Here is a 27,267-nt window from a genome sequence, read left to right as displayed (position 1 = left end):
TGCATTTTTCAAAAGAAAGAGCGAGATATACTTTACTTCTTGTAAAAAAAAGTTGGCAACCCTAGAGCGAGAGAACGACGCATGACGTCATCTTTTTTCGAGATTGCATCTGGCTTCATCGAATTATAAGACGTTGACACGTCAAAAAAATTAACAGTTAATTCTTAGTAAAGAAACTTGTTTACAAAAAAATAAGAGTTCAGAGATCATCAAATCATCTACAAATTGTTCACCATTGGCACGGTACCCAAAACAAAGTCATATTTTAGGTAGGTATTTATAGGACAAATTTCATCACAGCAGTGCTTCCTTAAATCTATTTAAAAATACGAATATGTAATATAATAAAATACGTGACCAGTAAATTTGTATTGAATATTAAACGTGCAGAGATTTTTCATTCATTATCCTATCGCTCATTATTCAGATAGTTTATGCCTTGTTTATGCATGCCGTTTCCGCTTTAATTCAATTTTGCAATGTGTTCACATATTTCATGCATTCCATGTTTACATAAATCAATACGCAATATTGTAGGCATTTTTGTATTATTTGCTTCAAATCAACTGTGCTTTCCCAAGAGCTTATATTAACACGATAATAAAACACAATCAAGCTTGTTTAAAATATTTGTCCGTTTGTCTGTATGACCGGGGTAATCTATTGAACAGCTGCACCGATTTAAATGTGACTTTAACTGGAAGATAGAGCAACATATTATAGTCTACCTTTTATTCCAAAAAAATCTATAGCTCCCGTGGCATTTATGAAAACCTGAATTTCACGCTAACGAAGTTAATCAGTTTCTCGCAATATTGTAGGCATTTTTGTATACTACTCATATCACTACTTATATTGTACACCTACAATATGTAACAACGTGCACTTTACATATATACTACAGTCTTCCTTGATGAGTACTGTTTACCAACAAACTAATTAAAAATGAGGGTATAAATCACTAGTCATTTCACACCTATAATTAACTTGTTCTCAAATTAATGAAAATACATTTTATTAATAAGCTTAGAACAATTATATATTGTTAATATATTTTATATAACATTTTTATAAATAAATTAGACCAAATTTAAAAATAAATAAGTTATGAAATGACATGCGTTTTCTACCTTCATTTCTAACGTATTTATTTGTTGGTAAACAGTATTCATCAAGAAAGGCTTTATTATAAATGCATAATTGCATATACGCACTTACTTCCGTGAGGACTTCTTTGAACTTGTATTCATCATTATCAACCCATATTCGGCTCACTGTTGAGTTGGCCATAGTCTAAATAGTCAAAGTATTATATGTACTGTCTAAAATTATTTCTCTTTTCTATATCTCACCTTCCTCCCTCGTAGTGAAGTGCAGCGGCGGCGTGTAGGGCGAGGCGCCGACGTCGTTGTAGGCGGCCAGGCGGAGCACGTATCGCGTGTCAGGGGATAAGCCGGCCACAGACGCGCCAGCCCGGCTGGGTCCTTCCGTCCTGAGTCAGTTCCCAGATATAAACACTCTTTTATATTACTGTCCTTCTTTACTTACTTTTAGTAAAGTACTTTTTTTTTATTCTTTACAAGTTAGCCTTTGACTATCTCACCTGATGGTAAGTTATAATGTAATCTAAGATGGAAGCGGGCTAACTTGTTAAGGAAAGGATAAAAATCCACACCCCTTTCTAAACTGTACCCACTATAAACTATATTAGTTTTACTTTAGTTTATAAATACATTGTGTATTGGCTGTATAGTAAGGCCGTAGGCATGTTTTAGTACGTGGTACAGGATTAAATGTATATATTTTTAAAGTTATTGTCTTTTGTTTGACGAAACAAATATTATTATCAACACATAACACTATCATCATCTTCACCATTATAGGCGCTGGACGTCCACTGCTGTAAACAGGCCTTATTCAACGACTTTCAAACACATCGATCTTAAATATTGGATAGAAGCAGGCGTTACTTTGCGGAAATTCATCATGAATATATAATAATTTATTTATTTTGCTATCGTCCGCGAAAAGCCGATAAACCTACGCGACAACGTCACCCAGAACCGACAAAATACTCTATACGTACGTTTCCCCCGAAACCAGAGCATCCTCAGGATGATAGCAAAATAAATAATTTATTATGTATATACATCGATCTTAAGACGAATGGACCGTAGGTAGCCTCTAAAAAATAATACCATGCCCTAATTTCATTAAAAATATGGAATATAAAGCATAACCTAATTACGTAACAAATAAATGAAATACGAATACGTGATTCAGAACTTTTCATACGAAAACGACTTAAAGCTTATTATACACGAAACGAGGCGACCTGTACGTTCACAAATGCTCCCGGAATGGAATTTAAAAGAGCTTTTCCTATTCATAAACCTTAACAAACGTCTAAGGCGGCGACGTAGAGCTCTCAGAGTAAGCTATGGGGTAGCACTTTAGAAAGCTTAGAGATGCTATGTTACGTTCACAGCACGTGTTCAAGTGTTTTTTTAAATATATGCCCAGTGTATATGACCTCTGCCTCCGATTCCGGAGGCAATCGAATCCGGTCCGGGGTATGCACCTGCAACATTTCAGTTGTGTGCATTTTAAGAAATTAAATATCACGTGTCTCAAACGGTGATGGAAAAATATCGTGAGGATACTTGCATAGCAGAGAATTTTCTTAATTATCTGCGTGTGTGAAGTCTGCCAAACCGCATCGGGCCAGCGTCGTCGCTAGATTATTGGCCTAACCCCTCTCATTCTGAGAGGAGACTCGAGCTCGGCAGTGAGCCAAATATGGGTTGAAAATGATGATGATATTGAATATGGCCAATATTAACACATAGGCTACTTTTTATCCCGGAAAAATCCATTGTTCCCGAGGGATTTGTGTAAAACTAAATTCCACGCGGACGAAGGCGCAGGCATCCGCTAGTTTATTATCTAAATACCACATAGATATAAAGTATATCCATAAGTGATGATAATAAAAGATACGAGAATGTTAAGAAACATCCATAAAAACCCATATACACACACATTTCATATTCATCAACCACTTCAAAATTATCGTGGCGTGGTGCCATTTGATCTTAGCTAAGTGATGTTAAGCACTTTATAGTTTACTCGAGTCCTTTTTAACTCGAGCGAACCGCTAAGTGGTGTAATTTAAGAGTGACTAATTTACACTCCCCTAAAGGTGTTATAAATATAATTTTCCGCATTTACTAATACATTCTGAAAGTGAGTTCCAAGTTTTAATGTACTTTAGACTGAATTCGTAATGTTAAAGTACTTAAAGTAGCCAGCGTAAGCTTTAAGATATTTAGAACTTTACTAAATCTGGAACTACTTCGTTCTGGTTCACGCCATTGTTTATGCCAAGTTGAACGAACTTTGCAGTAATTTTAATTCATACATACTAACATCTATATACATACGAGTATAACAAATTTGTAGAGAGGTCAATTCTGTACATATATTTCCAAAATAACTATCAGGGGGTGATTAGTGATCAATACTGATGTCAAAAATGCAATCAGTAAAATTTTTGTCTGTCTGTCTGTATGTTCGTTATAGAAACAAAAACTACTCGACGGATTTTAATCAAACTTGGTACAATTATTCTTCATACTCCTGGGCAGGTTATAGTATACTTTTCATTACGCTACGATTAATAGGAGCAGAGCTGTGCAGGGAAATGTTGTTGGGAGAACGGGAGAAGTTACTCCATTTTTACAGCGATACTATATATAAAAGAGGGATATCGAACTCAGCTTAGTTTTAAGCTGAGTCCCTTTTATAAGAAACTAGGTGACGCCCGCGACTTCGTCCTCCCATAAACCTCTTTAATCCAGCCCTTTTGCAAAATCCATTCTAAGCGGATGTCTACTAACTCTTAACTACCTCCCTGCCAAATTTCACCTTTATACGTCGGTTTTCGAACTTACGCATTTATATATTAATATGAAAAATATGATTATAACAATTCAGAAAAACAAGTCGAAAAAAAATTTTTACACAGAGGTTAAGGATTCAATGTACTAAATATAATGTAATGTAAAGATTAAAAATGTACTTACGCGACATGTAGTAAATCCGAGTTAGCGAGTGTAATGTTTAGCACTTCAGGTGAGTCCCAAGTGTCAAGCAGAGCGGGCAGCGGGGCGTTGAGCGGAGCGTTGGTGAGGTCGTGTGTAAGTGTGCGATATTGTAGCGAGTAGTGCGAGACAAAAGCGCCTCGAGCCAGTCTCCATGTTACTCGCGCTTTTCGTGACCACACTTCCGATATTCTCACTTCTTCTGGTGTGCTTGGTCGTTCTGTTTAAATAAATAAAAGATGATTAACTCCTAGGTCCTTGACCTAAGTAATCCGAATTGGTTTTCGTTTCAACATGTCTTGAGTCTACCATTTTACTTCAACTTTATGTTGTTCCTCGTACGCGTATGTTCCTCTTATCAACAATATTCTTTAATTTCCAAACGCTATAATACTCTATTTATTTATTATCATCTATAATTAGTTGCTTTTACAATAATTCAAAATTGCTTATAGGTACTACTATTATTATATTAACTACATATCATAAAAATAATAAAGGAAATGTACTTAGTTTTATAATATCACAATTACTAATAGTGTTGTTCTTGGTAAAAACTTCGGCGTATCAATACTAACCAGTAGAGATCCTATCTTTGTTGTTATGACAATCTCGTTTATCTTGTTAATGAAAATGATAAATGCCTTTTACCTTTGACGTATAGCCGGAACAACAACTCGTCAGTGCCATAAAGGTTCCTGGCCATACACCGATAGTCGCCTGCATGTTCGGGGCCGGCGTGTGTTATTGTTATCTCGGATGTCATGGCCCCATTGCCTAAATCTCTCATTTCCACTCCACCCGAACCGCTGAGAGAAAATGTTGAAAATTTTACAAAGTTTTCTAACATAACATTATCTAGGTCAGGTTAGGTGTTAAATAAATAATAGAATAGCTAGATTTAACTCTGTACCACACTTTACTATGGCTTACAACTATTGTGATATCTAATGCTTTGATTACTTGGACTAAAACCATATAAGATAGAGAAAAGAGAGCATAAAATCACCTTGTTTTGACTTCACCTAATCTAACCACATGAATAAGCGTTATTTCCGGAGATCTTTGCGAATAAACAATGAGACGAAAATTTGTTTTTCAAGTTTTTCTATTTTTCTTTTCATCGCTTTATATAAATAAAATTGACGTGTCTGTCTGTGATTTCAAAAATCTGTGTTTTCTTATAGTTACGAGTATTTACACGATATTAATACACAAACAAACTTTAAAAAAAAAATTATCAGTCTGTTTGTCTAAACTAATCTCTGAAACGGCTGAATCGATTTTAACGAGAATTTCACTTGTAGATTTGAGTTTATTGACAATATATAGAGCACTTTTTATTTCGGAAAAATCCACAATTCCCGCGGGATGAAAAACTAAATTTTACGTGGACGAATACGCGTGCGTCCGCTAGTTAATAATATAAATAAGAAAGATAAAAAATATTCAGTGAAATGCATTTACGAACATTTGGATACATAAGCGATTAACAAAATACACCTAAATCCCAGAGTAAACCATTGATAGTAAACCACGCAACGGCAGACCAGCGACAATTTTACAGAGCACACATAAACCAGGATACATCAGATTACCAACGAATTAGCCCATATCAGTTGACCCGACAGCCTCGACATGTTAAGCCAGATATTCTGCCACGGTCTTTAATAAATAATTCCGTATTATCAAGTACAAATACACAATAATGTTTTGTAATACCGAATCGTTTAAACAGAAACAGAGATACGTGCGAGTTATGCTAAAGCCAGAAAGTTTAATTTATCTAAATAAACGTTATAAGCTTAGATGATAAATAATTAAGCCTGTTGAGTTATGTACCAATGCGAAACACATGACTATTTACGGCTTTTCTCAGCTAAACTTGTCTAAAACTCTGTCCTGTCGAACAGATGGTAGAGTCTTAAGAAATAGTCAAAATTGACATTTAAAAAGAGTTTGTTTGATATTTAAAAGTTAAAGCCTTGTTAGCTAAACTTTACTTTAATTTTAGTATCAGAAAGAATAAGACGAAAAATATTTACCTACATTATCGTAAATATTTAACTCACTTCATAAATATAAAATATAATTGGTCAAATTAATACAAATACTTACAATATACATGGTCAAAAAAAACTTAATTCAAAACTTACTGCAAAGCTAATGGCCGTGAATCATGAGTCCAGTGTACATGAATCTCTGGTTCGCCGCGCACGGTGCAAGTAAGACGCGCCGTTGATCCTCGAACTACCCAACGTGTCTCACCAGCACTCCCTCCTCTCGTAAGTTTTGGAGGTTCTGAAGAAATTCAATGATAATTCAACGATAAACAAAAAAAAAAACGAAAAAGAAAAAGAAAACTTAAAGATGGAATAGAATAAAATGGAAGAACTTATCTTAGCAAACAGTCAAAATAGTTATATTAAAAAGTATCTAATGAATTAACAAAGAATAACGCGCAGTGAGTAATGAAATATCAAAAAAGTAATAAGATCAACGCAACTTCGAGAATTAAAAGAACTTAAAGAAAGAATAAAAATTAAATAAATATGGATAAAGTTAGGAAGTTAAGGCAATCGAATAATAATTGTTTATGGATGAAACTATACAATAATCAGTTATACCTCGGACATCCAGGTAAAAGGAATGATGAAGAAATGAATGTTGAACGCGCGCAGTGCATCGGTACCAGCCCTCATGTTCTGGTGTAGCTGCTCTCAACCAAACTGTGCCATCAGATAGGATCGATCCTTCACTGGCATCCGCAGAATCTGATTGACCCCAAAGAATGTGACGCCAATTTTCTCCTTCTAAAAAAATATTACATTATTAGTCTAAGAAATTGAGTTGTGATATCTTATTCTTGATATTGAAATGTTAGTCAGTGATGATCATTTATAATAATATCTATACCAATCAGAATCAACATAAATTTCAAAGCTGACCTGATGAAAACTCCCAAGATATTCTCGGCATTGGTTGTCCTTTAGCTGAACAAGGTAGTAATACTGCTGCACCGGCGGAGACTGAAGTATTTTGTGGCCGCCATACCCAAGTTGGAGGTTCTGTACGGAGAGACTACTTTATTTATTATTCTATCCATCTCATCAAAAAAATAAATTTACGAATCAGAATAATTTCTGAATGAAAATAAATAGGTACCTTTTACAGTTAGTGATGCACTATGGGTGACAGTACCAAAATCATTTGTTGCTTTACAAGAATATTCTCCGCTGTGCATCGAGTTTAGATCTTGAATTACCAGGATGGTGAAAAAATCCATATTTTTCTGCTCTACCTGGAATTACAGTTTAATTTAATGCTGACCTTATTTCAAATAGACATTATATATATCAATAATCAAATAACTAGTACAGTTCAGTATAAGTTTTAATTTACCTTTAAAGTTGAAGGGATTGGTAAATTGTCTTTTAACCATGAAAATTGTATAGGTTTGTCTCCAGAAACCAAGCTACAGGTTGCTTGTGTACTACCTCCCACTTCTAGCTCTTCGGGAAATTGAAATGGTGCTATTTTTGGAGGTTCTGGAAAAAATAACATTTTTAAATAAACCACAATAATATTATTCAAAATGAATTATAAAATATATTGGCATTATGGAAATTCTTGCTTACTATGAACTTCCACTCTTACTGTTCTTCGAGCTAGTTCGCCACTTTCTGCTCTGACTTCACATGTATAAGTTCCAGCAATTGAACTTCTTATTGAAGAGAGTCGTAGTATTCCTCTTTCATCACTAGTTTCAATTGGGGATTCTACAAGAGAACCGTCCTCACGTCGCCACACTACTTCTCTTAAAATAATAAGTTATAACATTAAAACATTTTGTTTGATTGAGATAAGACATTATTAATTTGCAAAATCGGCTTACTTTATAGGATATCCTGAATAAGGACAATGTAAATTCACATCTGTATCAGTCTTTACATGTATTGGTTGTAAATATCTAATATTTGGTGGACCTAAAACAAAAATCATTGTTGTTTCATTATGTTCCATAATTTGTGAAACTTTAGTTATTGTTTCATTTATTAAATAGTTACCAAACACATTCAATCTCGCATGATGTGCATGTGATCCTCCAGAATTTGTTGCATTGCAGCCATACCTTCCTCCTTCATCAGCAGTCCTAATTGTAATACTTAATGTTGATACTATAGTTCCTTCTTCACCAGCAGTTAACGTTTCTGCTCTAGTATTTACACTGTATCTGTAATTAATTGCAGAAATTATGATTGTTATAAGAAACAATTCATGTTTATTTTTTAAATAACTAACTATTCGCTCACTACCTATTTTGCTTTTTTCATATTCCTTGAATATTAGTTTTAGAACTTACTTTTCAGGAGCTGACGGCAATGGTCTGTCGTCCAAAGTCCACATAATGCGAGGTGAAGGTACACCGTTAGCTGCACATCTGAATGCAATAGTTTGCCCAACTCTTGTAATTGCTTCACTAAACGTTGACACCAATCTAGGCGGTCTGTCTAAAACGTAAATTCACGTAACTGAATAGGAAGATTTAAAAGAAGTTAAGAAAAAGGAAATTAAAGAATGTTATTTAAAAACTAGTAACTATAACATATACAGATAACACTAAAATGTAAACTGAGAAAGAAATTAAGATAAAAGTAAAATTAATTACGGTAATACATATTTTAATACCTAGATATTGTTTAAAGTATTACCAGCTATTACAAGTTCAGCACCAGACACTGCCGAATCAGAATGATCATAAGCTGTACATTGATATAGGCCGACGTGATGTGGTCTAACTGGTCCCAAAGCTAAGCGAGGTTGAGGTGAATGTAGAGGACGACCTTCATGCTGCCAACTTAACGTGACCCCTCCACCTCTTCCACCGTGAATTGTACAATTAAAATGACCGCTTCCTCCAGTCCCTAACATCTGAAATCATGGCTTTTATTACAATGCGGTGAATAAAATATGAAATAAACATTATTTATTTCTAAAAGCCAGTGACTCTGTGACATTCTGTTTTCGTCGGGTTAGACTTTTTCTATACATCCGATCTTAATAAAACATATATTATTTTATTCATTTAGACTTTTTAATCTACCTTTGAGATTCACATGGGGCCATTGGGTAATTCCGGAAAAACAAAGAGAAAGAACGAAAAATTTGGCCGTGTGTTTTATTAACAATTTTATTTAAAGTATGAATGATTTCTACTCTAATATTATAAAGATAGACAGATATTTCCATGTGGAAATTTCGTAAAGTTCTACTTAATTCTCTGAAGTTTAGTTATGGCTACAAAATTAATTATTTATTAACAGACTTCTGGCCTGCTTTCCTCTTAACTCTAAAGGAATTTTTGTATAACTTTGAAAACTTTTTTGTTAACTTTCATTTTTCATCGCATTTTATAGCTATTACTTATGGCCTTGATTAAAAAATAAAAGCGATAACAAAGGGTGATAAATGTAGACTTAAGTTGATTTTATAGAGTTGTGATTTTATTATGATAAAAAGAAATTGTAAAAAGATACACTTTAAGAAATTTACGTGTAAATACGTCACACAGCATAAAGTGACAAAGCAAAACATATTTTGTATTTTTCTACTAAATTTAGTCGATCTCTTTGACTCAGTTGGAATGTTTTCCTTTATAAACATGCAATATTGTTGGTCTTGAATGCAATTACTAGCTATGATATAACAAAAATTGTTTTTAATCTAAATTAACTTAGATTTTAGGTAACTTTCGAACGTAGCTAGACTACTACTATGTTACCGCATAGAGTAAGCCTTGAACCTTTTCTAAACTCACTACTATCTTAGTCTTCTCGTTATCACTGATATATCGTTAAACATTAAAATATCTACTAATTGATGCCAATAATTAAAGATTTCAGAGTTTGCTCGCTAAATTGATAATAGCAAATGAAAAATCATCACAAAACAATTTTCTACTAGTACGAGATCCGTAGAACATTTTTTACAACTGATTACTATCAAGTTGATCTTTCGTATGTAGTTTCATCTCAATCAACTTCTTTATTTACAAAAAATCTTAATTCTGATAGCTAATTAACTAATCAACAGTAAAAAAACATTTGGTTAGTAACAACTTTTGATAAACTACCCTCCTCCCAACTAGTAACGAAAAAAAAACTCGGGTGTACAAAATGTTCTTCGGATCCCTAACTATAAACTACTCCTTACCAATGGATTCGGCGTCACAGTAACAGTCAAAGGCTCGAATACAACCAGCCTGACGACAACCCTGGGTGACGCCTCCGTGCCTTGAGAGCACGCATATCTGACCGCGTGGTGCGTGCGAACACTCGGCAATACGAGTGTACCTCCTCGCACGACGCCCTCACCTGTCGACACCCACACGCCGTTCGCTTCCTGTCGCTGCCAACTGATGATTTAATTTACTATTTCATTTATAGAAATTACGACCATGAAAAATATAAGCATGAATATATGATAGGAATTCCTTCAGAAAAGTCAATGGCCCTTACAACCATAATCGAACCACTTAACACCTTTGAGTGTGGGTATATCAGATGGATATGAGCAATTGTAACAACAACCCTATGCCGACTAATGTGATATGAAGCCACTTAGGGTCTAAGCACCTAAAATCCACTAATACTCCTTAGTCCTTGTTGAAAGAGGTGTGTGCCCTCTAGATAGCCTTTTGACTGATGACAATGTTGACAATAATGCACCTTAATCATAGCCCTAGCTAAATTAGCTGAGTTGCAGGCTCTTCTCAGACCAAGGCGCTTTGGAACCAATTCATTTTAAGTTTTCGACTAACTATCACCATTATCTAAAAGAATTAAAAGCTGACCTTACAAAAGTGTTGGTATACATTGCTATAGTTTTTAAACGCTGGTAAGATAAATACAGTGCTTTCATTCTCCTCGAATTATGTAGAAGGACCTTGATTAACGCTATATTTAAATCTTTTGTGGATGACTTACGTAATGGTGTGCTTGTTGACATGTCTCAATATACACGGAAGTAACACGGTGTCCCCCATGCGAGCTTCTACTGAATTAACTTCAATGTTGTCCAGCCAACTGCTCTCTGGTCAAAAAATATAAAATGTCGTGAAAACGTAGCGTAACTAGACCAGAATTTTACGAAAAATAAATTCTTAATCAATTTTATTATAAATATTTATTCGGTGCCTAAATAAAAAAAATAACAACAGAAATATAGACGTGTAATCGCCTAAAATAATGTTCTAATAGAACATTATTCGCCTAAAATAATATTCTAATAGAACATTATTTTAGGCGACTACCTACATTATTCGAGTAAAACGACATTAAACATAAAAATTCTTATAATAATCCTAACAAGCTAACTAATCCTGATGATGACAAAGCAAAGACGCAATAAAGCTAACATAATTGGCATCATGTCTTTCGACGAACTTTTCTTGGAAACCTTTATTTTATTAGTTGCTAGTTTTGGAAGGAACAAAATATATTTCAATTACGAGTCATAATATACTCAAAATTCTTTTATAATGAAAATAACTTTAAATAGTTTAAAAAACTGAAATGGATTTAAGTCACGTGACTATTGTTTTCGTATGTCTGACAGCAAACCCTTTCATTTGATATCCATATCATGGGGGTGGATTTCAAACAGCTAGTCCGCTATCGTGGGGAGGCCGCCATATTGGATTTGTAATGACGTTTCTTAGCTAGTCATGTATTGTCATCAGAACTCAGAGCGTGTGCAAAATTTCATCCTTATTGAAGACCGGGAAGTGTGTCAAATTAAGATTTCACGATTTTCATATATACATAATTACAAGCTTAGGTAGGCCGCCATATTGGATTTGTAATGACGTTTCTTAGCTAGTCATGTATTGTCATCAGAGCTCAGAGCGTGTGCAAAATTTCATCCTAATCGAAGACCGGGAAGTGGATCAAATTAAGATTCCAAGATTTTATTACATACATAGTTACAAGTGAAGTTAATCTAAAGCGTGTAAAAAAACATACATACAGCCGACCGTGGAACCTCCTCCTTTTTGGAAGTCGATTAAAAATATTAATAAATGATAAATTCCCGGAGGTATCGCTGCATGGATTTGTCCTTTATAGCAGAGGCTAGCTAGCTAAATACATTAATTATTCATTAGCCATAAAGACTATAACAACATGATAGTAAACACTTGGCAAGCACTTACTTGTCCATAATTAAATTCTAAAACTTCACAACACACTAAATACGAAATTGGTTGAGAGCTGCCAAAGTGCCAACTAATTTGCATACTACACGAACTAAACATTGACTAATTTCAAAGGCTTATAAACCAAACTCACCATCTGTTGTTAGTTTCAAAGACGTACTGAGCGTATCGAGGGCCAAGCATGAATATTCCGCTTGAACGTCCGCTTGTGTGAGGTCCAGACCAAGCAACAGTCCGCCAGCGCCCGATATCCAACGCGTCTCTGAACAGAGCAACAGAGCAAGTTGGGTCGTCTGATAACCACAAAGTTAGACGACCCAACTAACACAACTACATTAACCAGCTATAAATCTATATAATACAATATTAAACAGGCAAAATCATGTATACATAATAAAATGTATTTTATTATATTTTAATCTTGGTAACAGATGTAATTTGGATGTCAATTTTCATTAAGATAATTTTATAAATTTATCTACATTGGTTCTTCTTAGAAACCACGTCAAAAACCGCGTTAAAAAGAAGCACACACATAATAATGCCAACTAATAATCATAACGCTAACTCATACAACTTTCAGATATTAAATCGTGGAATTTTTCTGGGTTCCTAAGAATTGTCAAAATAAAGTATTAACTAAATACAAGATAACGTTATATTGTTATATGACATAGAACGCATTCGGGGAACTTTTTTGGTAAGTCTATTATTTGAAATTAGCAAGGTCACAGAAAACATATGTACAAGTCAAGGTCAGGGTTAGTTAACCATGTAGACGATATTGCAGGCGACAGTGATCTTATAATATGAAATACTTTTACACATTACTATGATGTTATGAAAAGAATATTTACAAAGTGCAATTTTATATTTTTATATAAATAAAATTATAGTTTGTTAGTAAGTTAGTTGGTTTGTTTCGATTACGAAAATGTCGGTGCCAACTAAGTTGCCATATCTATCAAACGCTTTATGATTAACTATAAACTACAGTTTGAAGCAGGATAAAGCTTTATTGGTGCCCACATGGGATTTGCATAAAATATATTTTCACTTAGGAGGTCGTTATTGTAGAAAGTACTTCGGGGACCTCTGAGACTTTAAGTAGCTTTACTTACTTTCTTACATCACTTTCAGTATTCAAGATTTTTTTTCAGAAAGCATATCGACTTACTCTACTCATCCATTTTAAATATTTTTTATTCAAAGTATGTAACACATATTTTTGACGACCTCTCTAGCACAGTCAGTGCTGTACTCAACAAAGAGATCCTGGGTTCGATTCCAAGGTCGTTCAGTTTAGAATATTATATTTTCTAAATTGGGTTAGCTCTGGTCTGGTAGGTATCGGCCGTGGTTAGTTACCACCCTACCGGCATTGTTGTTCTAATACAATGCCGCGACCGAAACCGACAGGGGCATGGGTAGAAAAAATACTTGTACCGCTTCCAAATATGCCCGCTTTCATCTTGGACTTCATCGTCAGTTCAGGTGAGATCAACAGTCAAGGGCTAAAACAGTGAAAAACGACGAAGGACGGGCTTTCTCTTTAAGATCTGATAGCGATTGATACACACTAATGTATTATAACCTAAAGTATTATAACCTTAAACCTACCTCCCCCCCCTCCTGATTTCTCATCCAGTTGAAGTAAGCCCTAGCCCTGGGCCTGTAGCCATGTGGAACGTTTGTAGAAAGAGAATCTCTATTTCTACAAACGTTAACGCTTCGTTGATTTAAAAATTTATGGGAATGACATTTACTATCTCGGCAGCTCACGTGATCTATAATAGTTGTCGGTCGGATCTGTCATTTTGTTAGTTTTTCAGATTCAATGTGTCACATGGCAAGGTCCCTGGTACGGGCCTGCAATAGACTGATAGATTATTATTTAATTGCTAACAGTACTCACCAGCACCCATGTAACCAGACGGCAAAGGTAGCCCGTCCTGCAGCCACGTGATGTCGACCAGTCCGTACTGCGGGGACACTTCACATCGCAACACTACAGACCCTCCAACTTTGGTCGGAATGAGTTGGCGCACGACATGAGACAGTACGTTGTCTTCCACTGTGTAAAGGATAAACTGATTTTATTTTATGGCCAGTGCAAATATCTTTTATAACACATTTGCTCGTAAAGTATCGTTTATTTCACCAATTTCAATATCGTAATGTAACTCATTACGCACATGTGCCGTAATGTAAAATAAAACCTTTATCATCCGTCTAAAAACGAACGGTACTTTTCTAAATCTACGCAAAGAGTTTGTATGTCAGAAAAGTGCTCAACATGTTATGAATAAAATTAACTTTGTGAGATACAAATATAATAAAAAAACATTTAATTCTTTAATTTTTATAATTTTGACAATAAATATCAACCATTTATCGGTAACGGAAATACAAAAATATTAATTTACTTTATTAGTAATACTGGCTGTATTGGTGTATTTCTACCTAAAAAAGATTTTCAGAAAGTGTGTTTCCTCGCAAATGTGTTATAAAATGTCGTAAGACATACGTGCGCTTTGATAATTACAGTCTCTGCTTCCTTACTATAGCTCTCGCCTTGCGGCTCGAGCTGCAATATCGCCTCGGATGTAATTTTCAACTTACTGCCCTTATATCATAATGCACTATGACGTGTTAGTTTTTGAGTTAGTGTAAGCAAGCAGACCTTATGACAATCAAGACAGGCTCACGTATAATTTGGTTCATTATCATTTCACATACCTTATGTATTATAAATGCCCACATGACTTTTACGTATCATAAGAGACCTTATATTTTATGAAAACCGTTGAATGGTTAGGCGGAGCCAAAGATGTAGACAAAAATTTAGGCACACAAGTAGTTACATTATATACGAGATTACTTACAAAGACCATAATCCTCGTTCGAAGTGCGCCAGAAAATAATCCAAAAACATTTTGACAGATTTATTCGACTGTAGATTGGGTGGTCGGAAATGAGCTTTCGAACTAGCAACTTCGTTTTAGTTGCACATTAAATCAGTAGCGAGGAAGTGGCGAGAGATAGTCAACCCCACCTTTACTTATCCACAGTTTAAATACGGACAGCTGGGAACTTTTAATGGAAAGATCAATTTAAAGTTTTAAACTATTTAAACTACCTTCCCATAAAAAGCTTACTTGATAGCCGTGTTTCAGATATTCAGTGTCTTTGCGAGTTATAATTCTACTAGAATAATATAACTCGCATAGGATATATATGAAAGCCTTTGTGAATCCTGAGTAACATCTATTTCCATTCCAAATCTCAGCCAAATCGGTTCTGTAGTTGCGGCGTTAAAGAGTAACAAACATGCACAAACTTTCGCGTTTATAATATTAGTAGGATTTATTGATACTTTTTAACACAATTTTGATTTAAAAATCAATCTACTAATCCGGTTAGCCAATCTATTAATCTTTCAAATTACAATCGGTCAATAAAAAACCAACTCCATTTTAAAAATCGATTACAAAAAAGGGAAAATTAATATTGCTGAGGTTATAAAATTAAAGTTAATTTTGAATTATTTGTCAGTTATTTTGTAACTTAAAATGATACTTTTGTTATAATGGTTTTTACCACTTAAGCCACTCGGCGTAGCTCTCCATTATTCTTAACTTAAAAACAAGCGGCAATTTCATTTTGGCAATACATTGCCGATTACTTTGGTTGCTATCTACTTTCTTTGATCTCCAAGATGAATAAGGTAATTTTGTATTTCAGGGAAAAATGTATTGACATAAAATACTCTGTGTTTTGTTTTTCTTTAATGAGTATATTTTTCGGAGCGAAAAAATTTCTCTTAATTGAAAGTTTCCACGAGCGTAATTTGAATAACTGTCTTCTTTCTCTAAACACCTTGTGATATTGTTGAGATTTCTTGTTGAGTTTTCTGTATAAATTGGACTGAAAATTAGCGTTATGAATATTTTATATGTCCCAACAATAATGTTTATTCTTTCTACGAACTTCATGGTTCTTCTTGAACTAAGACTTACTGGTATTTTTTTTTATACCGTACAAAATTATCTTATAAACTGAAAGAACTGACTTACACGTATTACAGATTGATTACTCTGGACTAATGAGCACTTAGCCACTCGTCATTTATGCTGATTTTATTTGAGTTTTTATCGAAAATTTATTATTCATGATTACGACTCTATTTGCTAACGAACGGTCCATTACTTAAATAAAAAATTTAAGGAAAGAATTTACCAGTGGACTAACGAGACACGAGAAACTCATAATTAATGCTGATTATTTATTTTTTCATCGAAGAAATAATCAGCAGGTTATCAAAGAGCAGAGTCACTATTATTTCCAGTTGTAACCTTGATAAATTGACGTTTATGTTGATTTTATTTGAGTTTTCATCGAAAAATATATTACTCATAATTACAGCTCTATTTGCTAACAAACAGTTCATTAGGTACTTAAATAAATAATCTAAGGAAAGACCTAACCAATAGACTAACGAGACACGTGGCTACTCATAATTAATGCTGTTTATTAATTTTTTCATCGAAAAAATAATCAGCACGTTATCAAAGAGCAGAGTTGTTGTTTTCTTGATAAATTATTATCTAAGCTGACTTTATTAGAGTTTTCATCGAAAAATATATTACTCATGGTTAGGACTCTATTTGCTAACGAACAATCCATTACTTTAATAAATAATCTAACTAGTGAACCAACGAGACACATGGCTACCCATCATTAATGCTGATTATTTATTTTTCATCAAAGAAATAATCAGCATGTTAACAAAGAGCAGAATCACTATTACTTCCAGTTGTTTCCTTGATAAATTGACGTTTAAGCTGATTTTATTTGAGTTTTCATCGAAAAAAATATTACTCATGATTAAGACTCTATATGCTAATGAACGATCCATTACTTAAATAAATAATCTAACTAGTGAACCAACGAACACCTACTCATCATTAATGCTGATTATTTATTTTTTCATAGAAGTAATAATCAGCAGGTTATCAAAGAGCAGACTCACTATTATTTCCAGTTTGTTTCCTTGATAAATTGGCGCAGAGTAAAGAAATAAACGAGAAACATAATAAGCAATCGCAAAGGAACAAATAATAGATACAAAAGTAATTGCGACAGACATTCCCTTTGTTTGTGGAGCCTCGTTATTGACATCATAATTAGGAGTGACTTTTTTGTTGCGAATATTTCATTAAAATTATACGAGTATATTTTCTGGAAATAATGAAGGAATAAATTGATATAAATGTGTTAGCTAAATTAATTCTAAACTGAAATTGTTTACTTTTAAATTCGCTTCGCTAATTGTGGCCCTCATTAAGGCCAAAAGTTACTAAGCGGGCGATGGAACCAGCTATGCTTGGAATCTGCTAGTTCGAATCAGAAATGAGGAGATCCGCAGAAGAACCAAAGTCACTGATATAGCACAGCGAGTCGCGATGCTGAAGTGGTAATGAGCAAGGCACATGGTTCAAAGAGCCGAAGGACGTTGAGGTTCCAAGGTGCTGGAATGCAATAGTGAAAAGAATCTTAAACATTCGCCTATCTACTAAAAATGTATTTTGTGTGATCTGGTATGATATGGTTGCTTGCGCTTGACTACAAATATAACTGGTGGAAAACAATGAAGAAGTCTAAATTGAGACATGCTTGCCTAGAACGTGCCTACTTACTGTCGCATTTACTACATGGCAATAGTAAAAAGTGTATTTACTATTATTCTATCTACTAAAATGTATTTTGTATGATCTGGAATGCGCTTTATTACAATCATGCCTGATGGCAAACAAGATTAGGGGTGCAATTCCGCTATTTTATAATCGTCGACGAAGTTTTCGCCTATAACAGAAAATTATGTTAGGATGATAAAATAAAAATAATGCCACTAACAACGAAGTTGCCATGGAAACGAACGATGTCACAGCCCTGTATCTTTACAGAACGTAGGGGCAGGTTTAAGATGGAACGTGATTGTCTAGAAAATGGCTATTCACTCGCTCCTGGACTACATAGCAATAGTGAAAAGTTATAAACCATTATAAAGGTGTTTCGTTGGACAAAATTTTCCTATTAAAGTTTGCGAAGCAAAATTCAAACAGTGCCGCCAAAGTCGGCCGGAGTTCGCTGTTCAGTTAATATTGTTACTGCCGAAGAATTTTTCGTCAACTTACGACGAACAAAAAGAAACTTACCTTGTTCCGAACTCGGTCTAATGTCATTTTTTTAATCCCTTAATTAAAAGTTTCGCTGGGCAAAAAAAAAACTCGGACTGCCAGGGGCTGTTTTTCATTTTATTTCATATTTTCCCTGTTGTAACGGAAAGTTAATTGGTTCAGCTCGACTCAAAGTTGTAATTTGTTTTGCCCTCTTCCCGTACATCTGTTTGTTGTACGTACAATCTGTTGTTTATGTTTGGGATATTATCATTGTGTTTCAAATTAGCTAATTTAAATACTTAGATCATTTTCAATTACGAATCTTTTGTTACAAGAGTGTGTATGAAATGATTAATTAAAATAAATGTAATTAATGCGGGCTGGAATAGAATATAGATCCCGTAGACATAGCGTATCGTCGGACGACATCTATGAAATGGTTTGGTAGCTACAAATTTGATAATTTGTAAAAAGTACGGTAAAGTTTAACATAATAATAATAATAATAATAATAATAATAATAATAAAGCCTTTTATTTTCTCTTCTTCACAATATTTTACAATTCATTTAACTTAAAGTAGGTATTCATTGTTATTATTAATCAGTCACAATTTTTAAAACAACACATTACATAATTATTCCGTTAGATAATCATAATCCATGCATTTTCATAATCATAAAGAATATTTAATTAATTAATTACAATTTTAAAACAATAAATCTAAAATTACACATGTTTCCTATTCTATACCTAGTCATTTAACATAATTATAATCTGATCTAATCATTTATTCTAATGCATACATTTTTTATCTAAAATATATAATTTATTCAATACATTTAGTCATTTAACATACTTAATCATAATCACACATAGTCATTTAAGTCAAAAAATATATTTAATACCATTATGAGTAAATTTTCATTTTGTCTTTTTGTTTTTTTTTTTAGCAATTTAATTTATTATTATTAGATTATGTCATATTATTGTATTTTTTTTTCTTTCTTATTCTTTAATTTCCAAAATTATGTTAGGTTGAAGATGAGAACCCTCTCGGGTGTAGGCCTCCTCCAAAACAGACCATTTTTTTCTATCTTTTGCAGACTCTTGCCAGTCTTTACCAGCGATGGCTGCTATATCATCAGCCCATCTAGACACCGGTCTGCCGCTTCTCCTCTTGCCCTGCGGCCCTTTCCATGTAGTAACCTTATGAGTCCATCTGTTATCTTGTTGTCTAGCCACATGTCCAGCCCACTTCCATTTTAATGATTGTGCTTGTTTAAGAAAATCTAGCGTTTTCGTTTCAGCTCTTATGTCTGATGCTTTGATTTTTTGACATTTTTTAATGCATAAGAGGCTGCGTTCCATTGCTCGTTGGGACACTATTATTTTAGTTTTTACACTTTTTGTGAAAATCCATGTTTGTGCACCGTATGTTAGGCATGGGAGAACGCAGGAGTCCATTGCTGTCTTTTTGAGGCTTACTGGCAGTTGGCTTTTAAAAATTTCTTTCAGCGACCAGTATCTGTTCCAAGCAATTGTTATTCTCCTGTTTACCTCCTCTACATTAGAGTATGGGTTAAAAGATATCTGCTTCCCAAGGTAAACATACTTCTCTACATAATCTAAGATTTTATTGTCAATATATATGGGAAGGGTGTGAGCGTTTGTCATTAGTTTTGTTTTCTCTTCATTTATATCCAGCCCAACATTTTGACTAGCCTTATGTAGAGTTTCTAACATGTATTGCATATCTCTTCTAGTTTCTGCAAAGAGTATCAGATCATCCGCGAATCTTAAATGTGTTAGGAGGGAACCATTGATTTTTATGCCCTTATTTTTCCAATTAAGATTTTCAAATATTGATTCGAGTACTGCAATGAAAATTTTGGGAGAGTTCAATTTTGCTGCAATAAAAAGATTCTGAAACAAGACCATGAGATAAAAGCATACAGAAATTGTCGCATAGAGCACATTATCGACCTAAAATTAGAAAACGAAGACACTGTTCAAAGTTACTACGATAAAATAGAGAAGTACATAAAACATGGCATAACAAACTCAAGCCAAAAAAAGTCCAAGTCCCATGGAAAAGGAACACTAAATGAAAATATCATAACTGTAGAGACAAAACGCTTAATTGAAAGACGTCTGGAACTCCAAACTGCCCACCCAAAAACTCCAGAAATAAAAAAAGAGCTCTCAAAAATATATAGAATAATAAATAACAAAATCAAAGAAGATTACAAAAGTTACCGATACTCAGTAATCGAAAAAAATCTTAAAGAAAGACGTAGTGTGAAACAGGCAAATAAAGAGCTCACATTCAGTAAAACATGGGTGCCTTGTTTGCAAGACAAAAACAAGATCCAAAACAGCAGAAGAGCTATTTTAGAGACAGCGTCTCAGTTCTATAAAGATCTCTATAGTAATAAGTCCGGAACAATCACTTCCTATGTAAAAACTGACCAATATGAGTTTGATAAACTAGTGAGTGAAGAGTGGAATGAGCTTCAGATAATGAACGCAATCAAACGTATGAAAAACGAAAAGAGTACAGGTCCAGACAACATTCCAAACGAAGCGATTAAATATGCTGCTGATCTTTTATTAGGCCCTCTACATAACCTTTTTAATTTAATAAGAAAAGAGGAAACCGTTCCCTATCAATGGGTAGAGTCACATATCACTCTTTTATACAAAAAAGGAGATCCGAAAGATATCAGGAATTACCGCCCAATAAGTTTGATGTGCTGTTTATATAAACTCTTTTCGACTTGTCTCCTTAACCAAATTAACACCCAAATAGATTCCAAACAACCAAAAGAACAAGCTGGTTTCCGTAAAGGGTTTTCCACCATGGATCACATTCATACGGTAGAGCAAATACTTGAAAAATATAAAGAGAACAGAGTGCCACTCTATGTGGCATTTATTGACTACAAAAAAGCTTTTGACACTATTTACCATGACAGTATATGGAAAGCTCTAAAAGACTGCAAAATAAATGAAAACTATATCAATATAATTAAATATATATACAACAAAAGTAAAAGCAGAGTAAAGATGGAGAGCGTTGGACCACCAATCTATATAAATAGAGGCACAAAACAGGGAGACCCACTCTCTCCCAAAATTTTCATTGCAGTACTCCCAAAGTTTAACATAGGAGTCTCAAAGTATTTTTAAAAGTACTTATGATAATTTGTAAAAAAATACTTCAAAATAAACTTTCGTTTCGATGAGTCTCAAATTTTTTATTCATTTAGTTTAACTACTTCTACTTACAAGTATTCTGTGGTTTAGAGTACTTATAACATTGATAGGTATGTAGTCATCATCATCATCATCATCATCATCATATCATCATTCTATAGGTATATAGGATCTCTGAGCTCTGGCATTTTTGGAGTGCTGGAATGGCGAACTAGTAAGCGCAGCGTTGGTCGACCACCAGGTGGACTGACGACATCAAGCGAGTCGCAGGGATTCGCTGGATGCAGGTAGCTCAGTATCGTGATGTTTGGAAGTCCCTACAAAATGCCTATGTCCTGCAGTGGACGTCCATCGGCTGATATGATGATGATGACAAATATGACTGACCTGGTTGCAGCATCATCGGTCGAGACAGCGTGACCCCAGCACGGTTGGAGGCCTTGCAGCGCAGGACAGCACTACTACCCCCTCCCCCGGCGTCTACTAGCGACCGCCGCGCTCCTACCACCAGGCGACCATCGCTCAGGACATGTCTAGAACAAAAGAGAATATCATCGCAATCATATTTTAGTAATTACTCTTGTGTGAAGGTTCAGAGTCGTTCAGCGAAAAAAAAACATATGTATCTCGCTCGACATAAGTGATAATTTAAACCTCATGCCGTTTGCGAGAAAGAAAGGGAAACCAGACAGAGACAGTTGCCGTAACACGTGACGCTACGAAGCGCTTTACTCTCCTCAAAATTCTTTTTTCTGAAGTAGGCTTAGTATACAAGCACTTTTAAAATGTCAGGTTTCACTATTTTCAATGACTCTACCACTGGTTCGGAAGGCAGGTTCTGCTGAGGATAGTCAGAAATAAATTCAACGGTTGCTCTATTAAATTTTAGACATTATTATAATTTAAAATTGTTAAAAATCATTATAATTTCCATTTCTTTTACTTTTACTTCCTGTGTGAAGGTGGATCGAATGGCTGCGTGTACAAAGATCTTTGCGTGTCCCCCGTTATTTCATTATTAAAGTAGAATTATCAAGATTTTTACCTTAACCACCCGGCAATTTACTTATTAGATATAAGTAAATTGCCGGGTGGTTAAGGTAGGCCAGGGCCACGAGATGGGGCCATTTAGGCCTTGGCAGGTCCATGCTAGCGATGAAGTGACATAATATGCTCGAACCATCTCTGCGTAAGCGAGCACACCACACTAGATTACAAAAAATTTGTAATTCTTTTAACGGCAATTGCATACGTTTTTATAATAAACTACCACATGAAGCCACTGGAATGTCACTCAAAAAGTTCAAAGTGTTTAATAAACGCAAGCTTTTAGTAAAGTCTTATTATAGTGTTAATGAGTATTTAAATGATAAAAAAGCTTGGTGTTAAACTGTATTATACGACTGTGTGCTTACTTTTAAATAAGTTTGTAAAATGGTGGTAAAAAATAAAAAAAAAATAAACTTTGGCTGAGTTTGTTGTGGGCTCTTCTCGGACCAAGGCGCGTTTGGAATCCTCGTAACTTTAATTTTTCGAATTATATTATAACCATTATCTTAAGTTTAATATTATTACCTGACGTTTCAAAAGAGCTTGTAAACTAAGCCTATTTGAAATAAATGAATTTTGACTTTAATCTGAAAAGAGACGATCAACAAAGAACCATAGTTAACGTTATAGCTCAACGAGTTAAAAGGTGAAATGGCGATGGGCGGCGCTCGTAGTTGGTAGAGACGACTTCAGCTATTGATTGCGGTTTTAATACTTATTTATGTAACTGGTTAAATGCGACGGTTGCATAATTTACTAAAAGTAGAGTGAATGTTTTTTTGTTTGCTCTTTGAACTACTAGGAGTTATGATTTTCTCCACTTGAAAATCCAATTTGAAAATTCGTTTCCAGTTAGTAAATCGATTACTTTCAGACGATTTTTCAGATTACAGTGTTGGTAATAAAACTTCTTTTGAAAGTATTTATCCATGCAATCTATATTATATAAACAATAAATAATTTATATACCTTGCTACAACGTACCTCTATTTAAAACAATGACGATCTAGTGTATATTAAAAGAAAATTACATTTACCGTAGGTATCTTTTAAATATGCCCAAACATTTAATTCAGTCCCAGCTCTTTAAGCTTTAATACGAGTAATATTTTTTTAATTAAAATAATATTATTTGTGTCCTATTATATTATAATCATAAGTAAAGCAAGTATTGGACTGGAATAAGAGAACACTATAAATAAGAGACAACAAAAATTAACAACCTTAATAAAAAAGCCAATTCACAGCAGATATCCATAAATCGTAGTTGTGGTGGAGTATTTTATAGCAAAAACAGCCATCAAAACTTTGATTTAAGCGTCGGAATGGACGATGGTTAATAGTTATAGTCTGTGCTGTTAATGACCTAACTTCTAACTGCGGTTGTTAATATCCGAGAGAACCAGTTACGCTGAGAAGCTTTATCTATTGGTAATAAAAAAAATTGGTGGACTATAAATTGGCCTAACTGCTGTCATTCTAAGAGGAGACTCGAGCTACAGAGTGTGTGTTGTATACATACCCTGCACGACTGTACATAATGTTCTGATCGTTCCTGTATAATTATAATAATATATTATGTATTTTTCCTGCATACGAAAAATACGTGTGTGAAGTCTGTCAATCCGCAATGGACCAGCGTGGCGGACTAAGGCCTACCCCTCTCATACTGAAAGGAGACGTGCTCAGCAGTAGGTATGGGTTGGTAACGATGTACAACGTGAAGATTCGAAGTATACAAAACAAAATCCTTAGTAATATAGAGATTGTGCTTTAAAAAAACGTTTTAAAATTTTTATTTAGGTAATTTCACGTATGTCCCATAATAATGAGACTGTCGCGTTCTTTTCGTTAGGGTTTGTAGAAAGAGTAGGAGATACTCTGTAGTGCCATTGCGACGTTTTCAGTGAGCTTCAAAATCGCCTCTATCTGTCTCTGTTTATACTATCGTGTTAGATTGAGCAGATTGAGAAAAAATAATGCTTACACTGTTGAGTTATACAACATATTGAAATATGGTTAATATGAGAGAATGGTTTCGATATTTTTTTCATTGTCCAAATAATGGGGTAACAGAATAGCCCTGCAGTAATAATAAATACAATTACAAAAGTCCAGGATCCGTGGAGCATTTTTGCAAATTGATTACTATCAAGTTAATTTTCCTTGAATAGCTTCACCTTGATGAGACGACTCACTGCTGAGCTCGAGTTGATGAGTTGAGTTGATGAGGCCAATAGATAGTCCACCACGCTGATCCAATGCGGATTGGCTGGCTTCACACACGCTAATTGAGAAAATTCTCTTGTATGCAGGTTTCTTCACGATGTTTTCCCTTCACCGTTTGAGACATTCTAAAGAAAGCAGGAGCCCGCACCTTTTACAGTGCCGTCCAAATGGCCAGCGACCGTACTCGATGGAGAAGCATTGTAAACGAAACGATGACTCGCCAAGGTGGTCACGATCCTCAGTCATGTGGGACCGACTAGAGAGAGAGAGTTTGAGACATTGATAACTGGGATACTAGGTAATAAAAAAATGTCATCAATTGTATAAATGTTCCACGGATCCTGGGCTAAAAGGGAAATTTCAAATTAGTATGAAGAAAGCGACCATGGCAGCAGTTACTTACGAGCGCGTGCTCCCAAGACAAATGAGACACACACGTGCTTAAAGGAAACGGTTAATGGAATTGAAAATGTACAACCGATGTCGAGTTATTGAAGTTCACTGAAAAAGGAGAAAACTGGTAAAGCAGGGTTGTTTGTCATGCGACTTTACTTATTTAGGTCGTATTTTTTTACGTAATAATGTATGTTAACCCGTATGCTATTATAGCATGCAGGTTAACATAAATACATCAATATATATACAATTGAATGGTCTGTCTGCGTGTATTTAAAAATAACTGTGTTTTTAAGTCACTATAGTTATTTATATATATATTTTTTAAGAATATTTGTCATTTTTTTTATAATATGACCAATATTATCATTTGACTTTGCTATGAGTGGGTACGACAATAGACCAACGGGGCGGGAATCGAACCACCACCCCTCGGTGATGAGTCCGACCGCTCTTACCGTTGAACTATTGAGGCTTACTTATATAGTCCTAACACACAGACAATATTTTTAAAATTTTTGTCTAATAGTCTCGTGAACATTTAGCAGTATAAAGAAGTAGGTGTTACCTGTCACCACGCGGTTTCACGCGTGTGGTTCCCGTTCCAGTAGGAATACTTTCTCGAAAAATGGGCTATCTAACACTAAAAGATTTTTTTTAAAAGGACCAGTAATTCCTGATATTAGCGCGTTCAAGCTAACAAACAAACGAACTCTTCAGCTTTATAATATTGTTGGTATAGAATATAGATAGTTAAATGACATACTTATATCTTAATGTTTAAAATCATAGCTGTTAAAAGAGTAATTTTCATTTGTTAACTATTTCTATTATTTTATGATAGCTGAAGTTGTACTACTTATCCATCGTTACCGAGTCTCCTAGTTTCACATTAGATACCTTGTTGTTAAATTGAAATTAGAAAGTCCTCGTTGCATGAAATAGTTTACAGTACCATGTATTTCTTGCGCCGAGGGCTTTAGCAAAATTTCTCAAAGGCCTTTGCTTTGGAATAGGTTTAGTACAAATAATGTCACTTTCTGCTAATTTACTGCGGAGTTTCTTGTCAGATCTTCTTCAAAGTACATAGTTTATTCTTTGAAACCAACTGGCCTATTAACTATTTTCAACAACCTATTGAAATTAACATCAAATCAATTGACAAAATGTGATCTACCTACTATAAGATAATCAGTAAGCACCCGATAACATTCCTTAGATAAAATCACAATTTCGTTTAATTATGTTTACTAGCATATGTCAAAGATAGTGAATTATTTAGTTTCACACCACTTGTCCAGTTAAGTCGTTAGGATAATATCGAAATGTGTTAACTTGATGCACGGCTCGAGTGTTAGGTATATTTTCGTTACGGCATTTCTTGATTCGATCGCCGCGCTCAAAGCACGTAATAAAAGCTATGTAATATATTAAAAATGAAAATACCTTATTTCTATATATCAAATAAACGAAAATTAACTTTCAGTAAGCTCAAGTACGAGTAAATATTACTCAATGACGTAAAGAACTCGTTCATTCCATTAGAAACTCAAACGCAATTAGGTCGAATCACTAAGGCTCGAGTTGAACGAGCGAAGTCTCTAAATTTATCTCGACACCGAGAACGGTCACGTTCCGAAGTTATTCTAACACATATTATGTGGCAAAATCACCGACCATTTATAAACTAGCTATTTTACTACGTTATCGTGGAGAAAATATAGATGAAACGCGTTCGGTGCCTTTCAGAACATGATAAGATTCCTAATATTTTTTGATACAAGCTGTGGCCCACAATTTAATTTATGTTGAGTTTTTTTAAGACAACGTCTTATAATTCGACGGAGCTGGCTGCGGACTCGAAAAAAGTTGAC

General features: G+C 34.4%; 1 protein-coding gene across 1 annotated transcript in view; it reads right to left on the bottom strand.

The window, feature by feature from the left end:
• The window catches only part of LOC112049060 (cell adhesion molecule Dscam2), an 84,823-nt gene that overhangs the window by 39,622 nt on the left and 17,934 nt on the right, over positions 1–27,267 (bottom strand). The window contains exons 3-20 of the mRNA XM_052884263.1: positions 22,106–22,251; positions 14,234–14,392; positions 12,452–12,580; positions 11,090–11,195; positions 10,317–10,518; positions 8,816–9,035; positions 8,467–8,614; positions 8,171–8,337; positions 7,999–8,089; positions 7,742–7,920; positions 7,506–7,651; positions 7,269–7,404; positions 7,052–7,171; positions 6,731–6,916; positions 6,260–6,404; positions 4,755–4,912; positions 4,086–4,323; positions 1,353–1,492 (exon numbers count right to left, since the gene is read on the bottom strand). Of these exons, the coding sequence (XP_052740223.1) occupies positions 1,353–1,492; positions 4,086–4,323; positions 4,755–4,912; positions 6,260–6,404; positions 6,731–6,916; positions 7,052–7,171; positions 7,269–7,404; positions 7,506–7,651; positions 7,742–7,920; positions 7,999–8,089; positions 8,171–8,337; positions 8,467–8,614; positions 8,816–9,035; positions 10,317–10,518; positions 11,090–11,195; positions 12,452–12,580; positions 14,234–14,392; positions 22,106–22,251 (2,816 nt within the window). The remainder of the gene's footprint in view (positions 1–1,352; positions 1,493–4,085; positions 4,324–4,754; positions 4,913–6,259; positions 6,405–6,730; positions 6,917–7,051; positions 7,172–7,268; positions 7,405–7,505; positions 7,652–7,741; positions 7,921–7,998; positions 8,090–8,170; positions 8,338–8,466; positions 8,615–8,815; positions 9,036–10,316; positions 10,519–11,089; positions 11,196–12,451; positions 12,581–14,233; positions 14,393–22,105; positions 22,252–27,267) is intronic.

This window comes from Bicyclus anynana, chromosome 11 (assembly GCF_947172395.1).
Source record: "Bicyclus anynana chromosome 11, ilBicAnyn1.1, whole genome shotgun sequence".
Taxonomy (NCBI): domain Eukaryota; kingdom Metazoa; phylum Arthropoda; class Insecta; order Lepidoptera; family Nymphalidae; genus Bicyclus; species Bicyclus anynana.
This window is presented reverse-complemented; position numbering and strand designations above follow the sequence as displayed.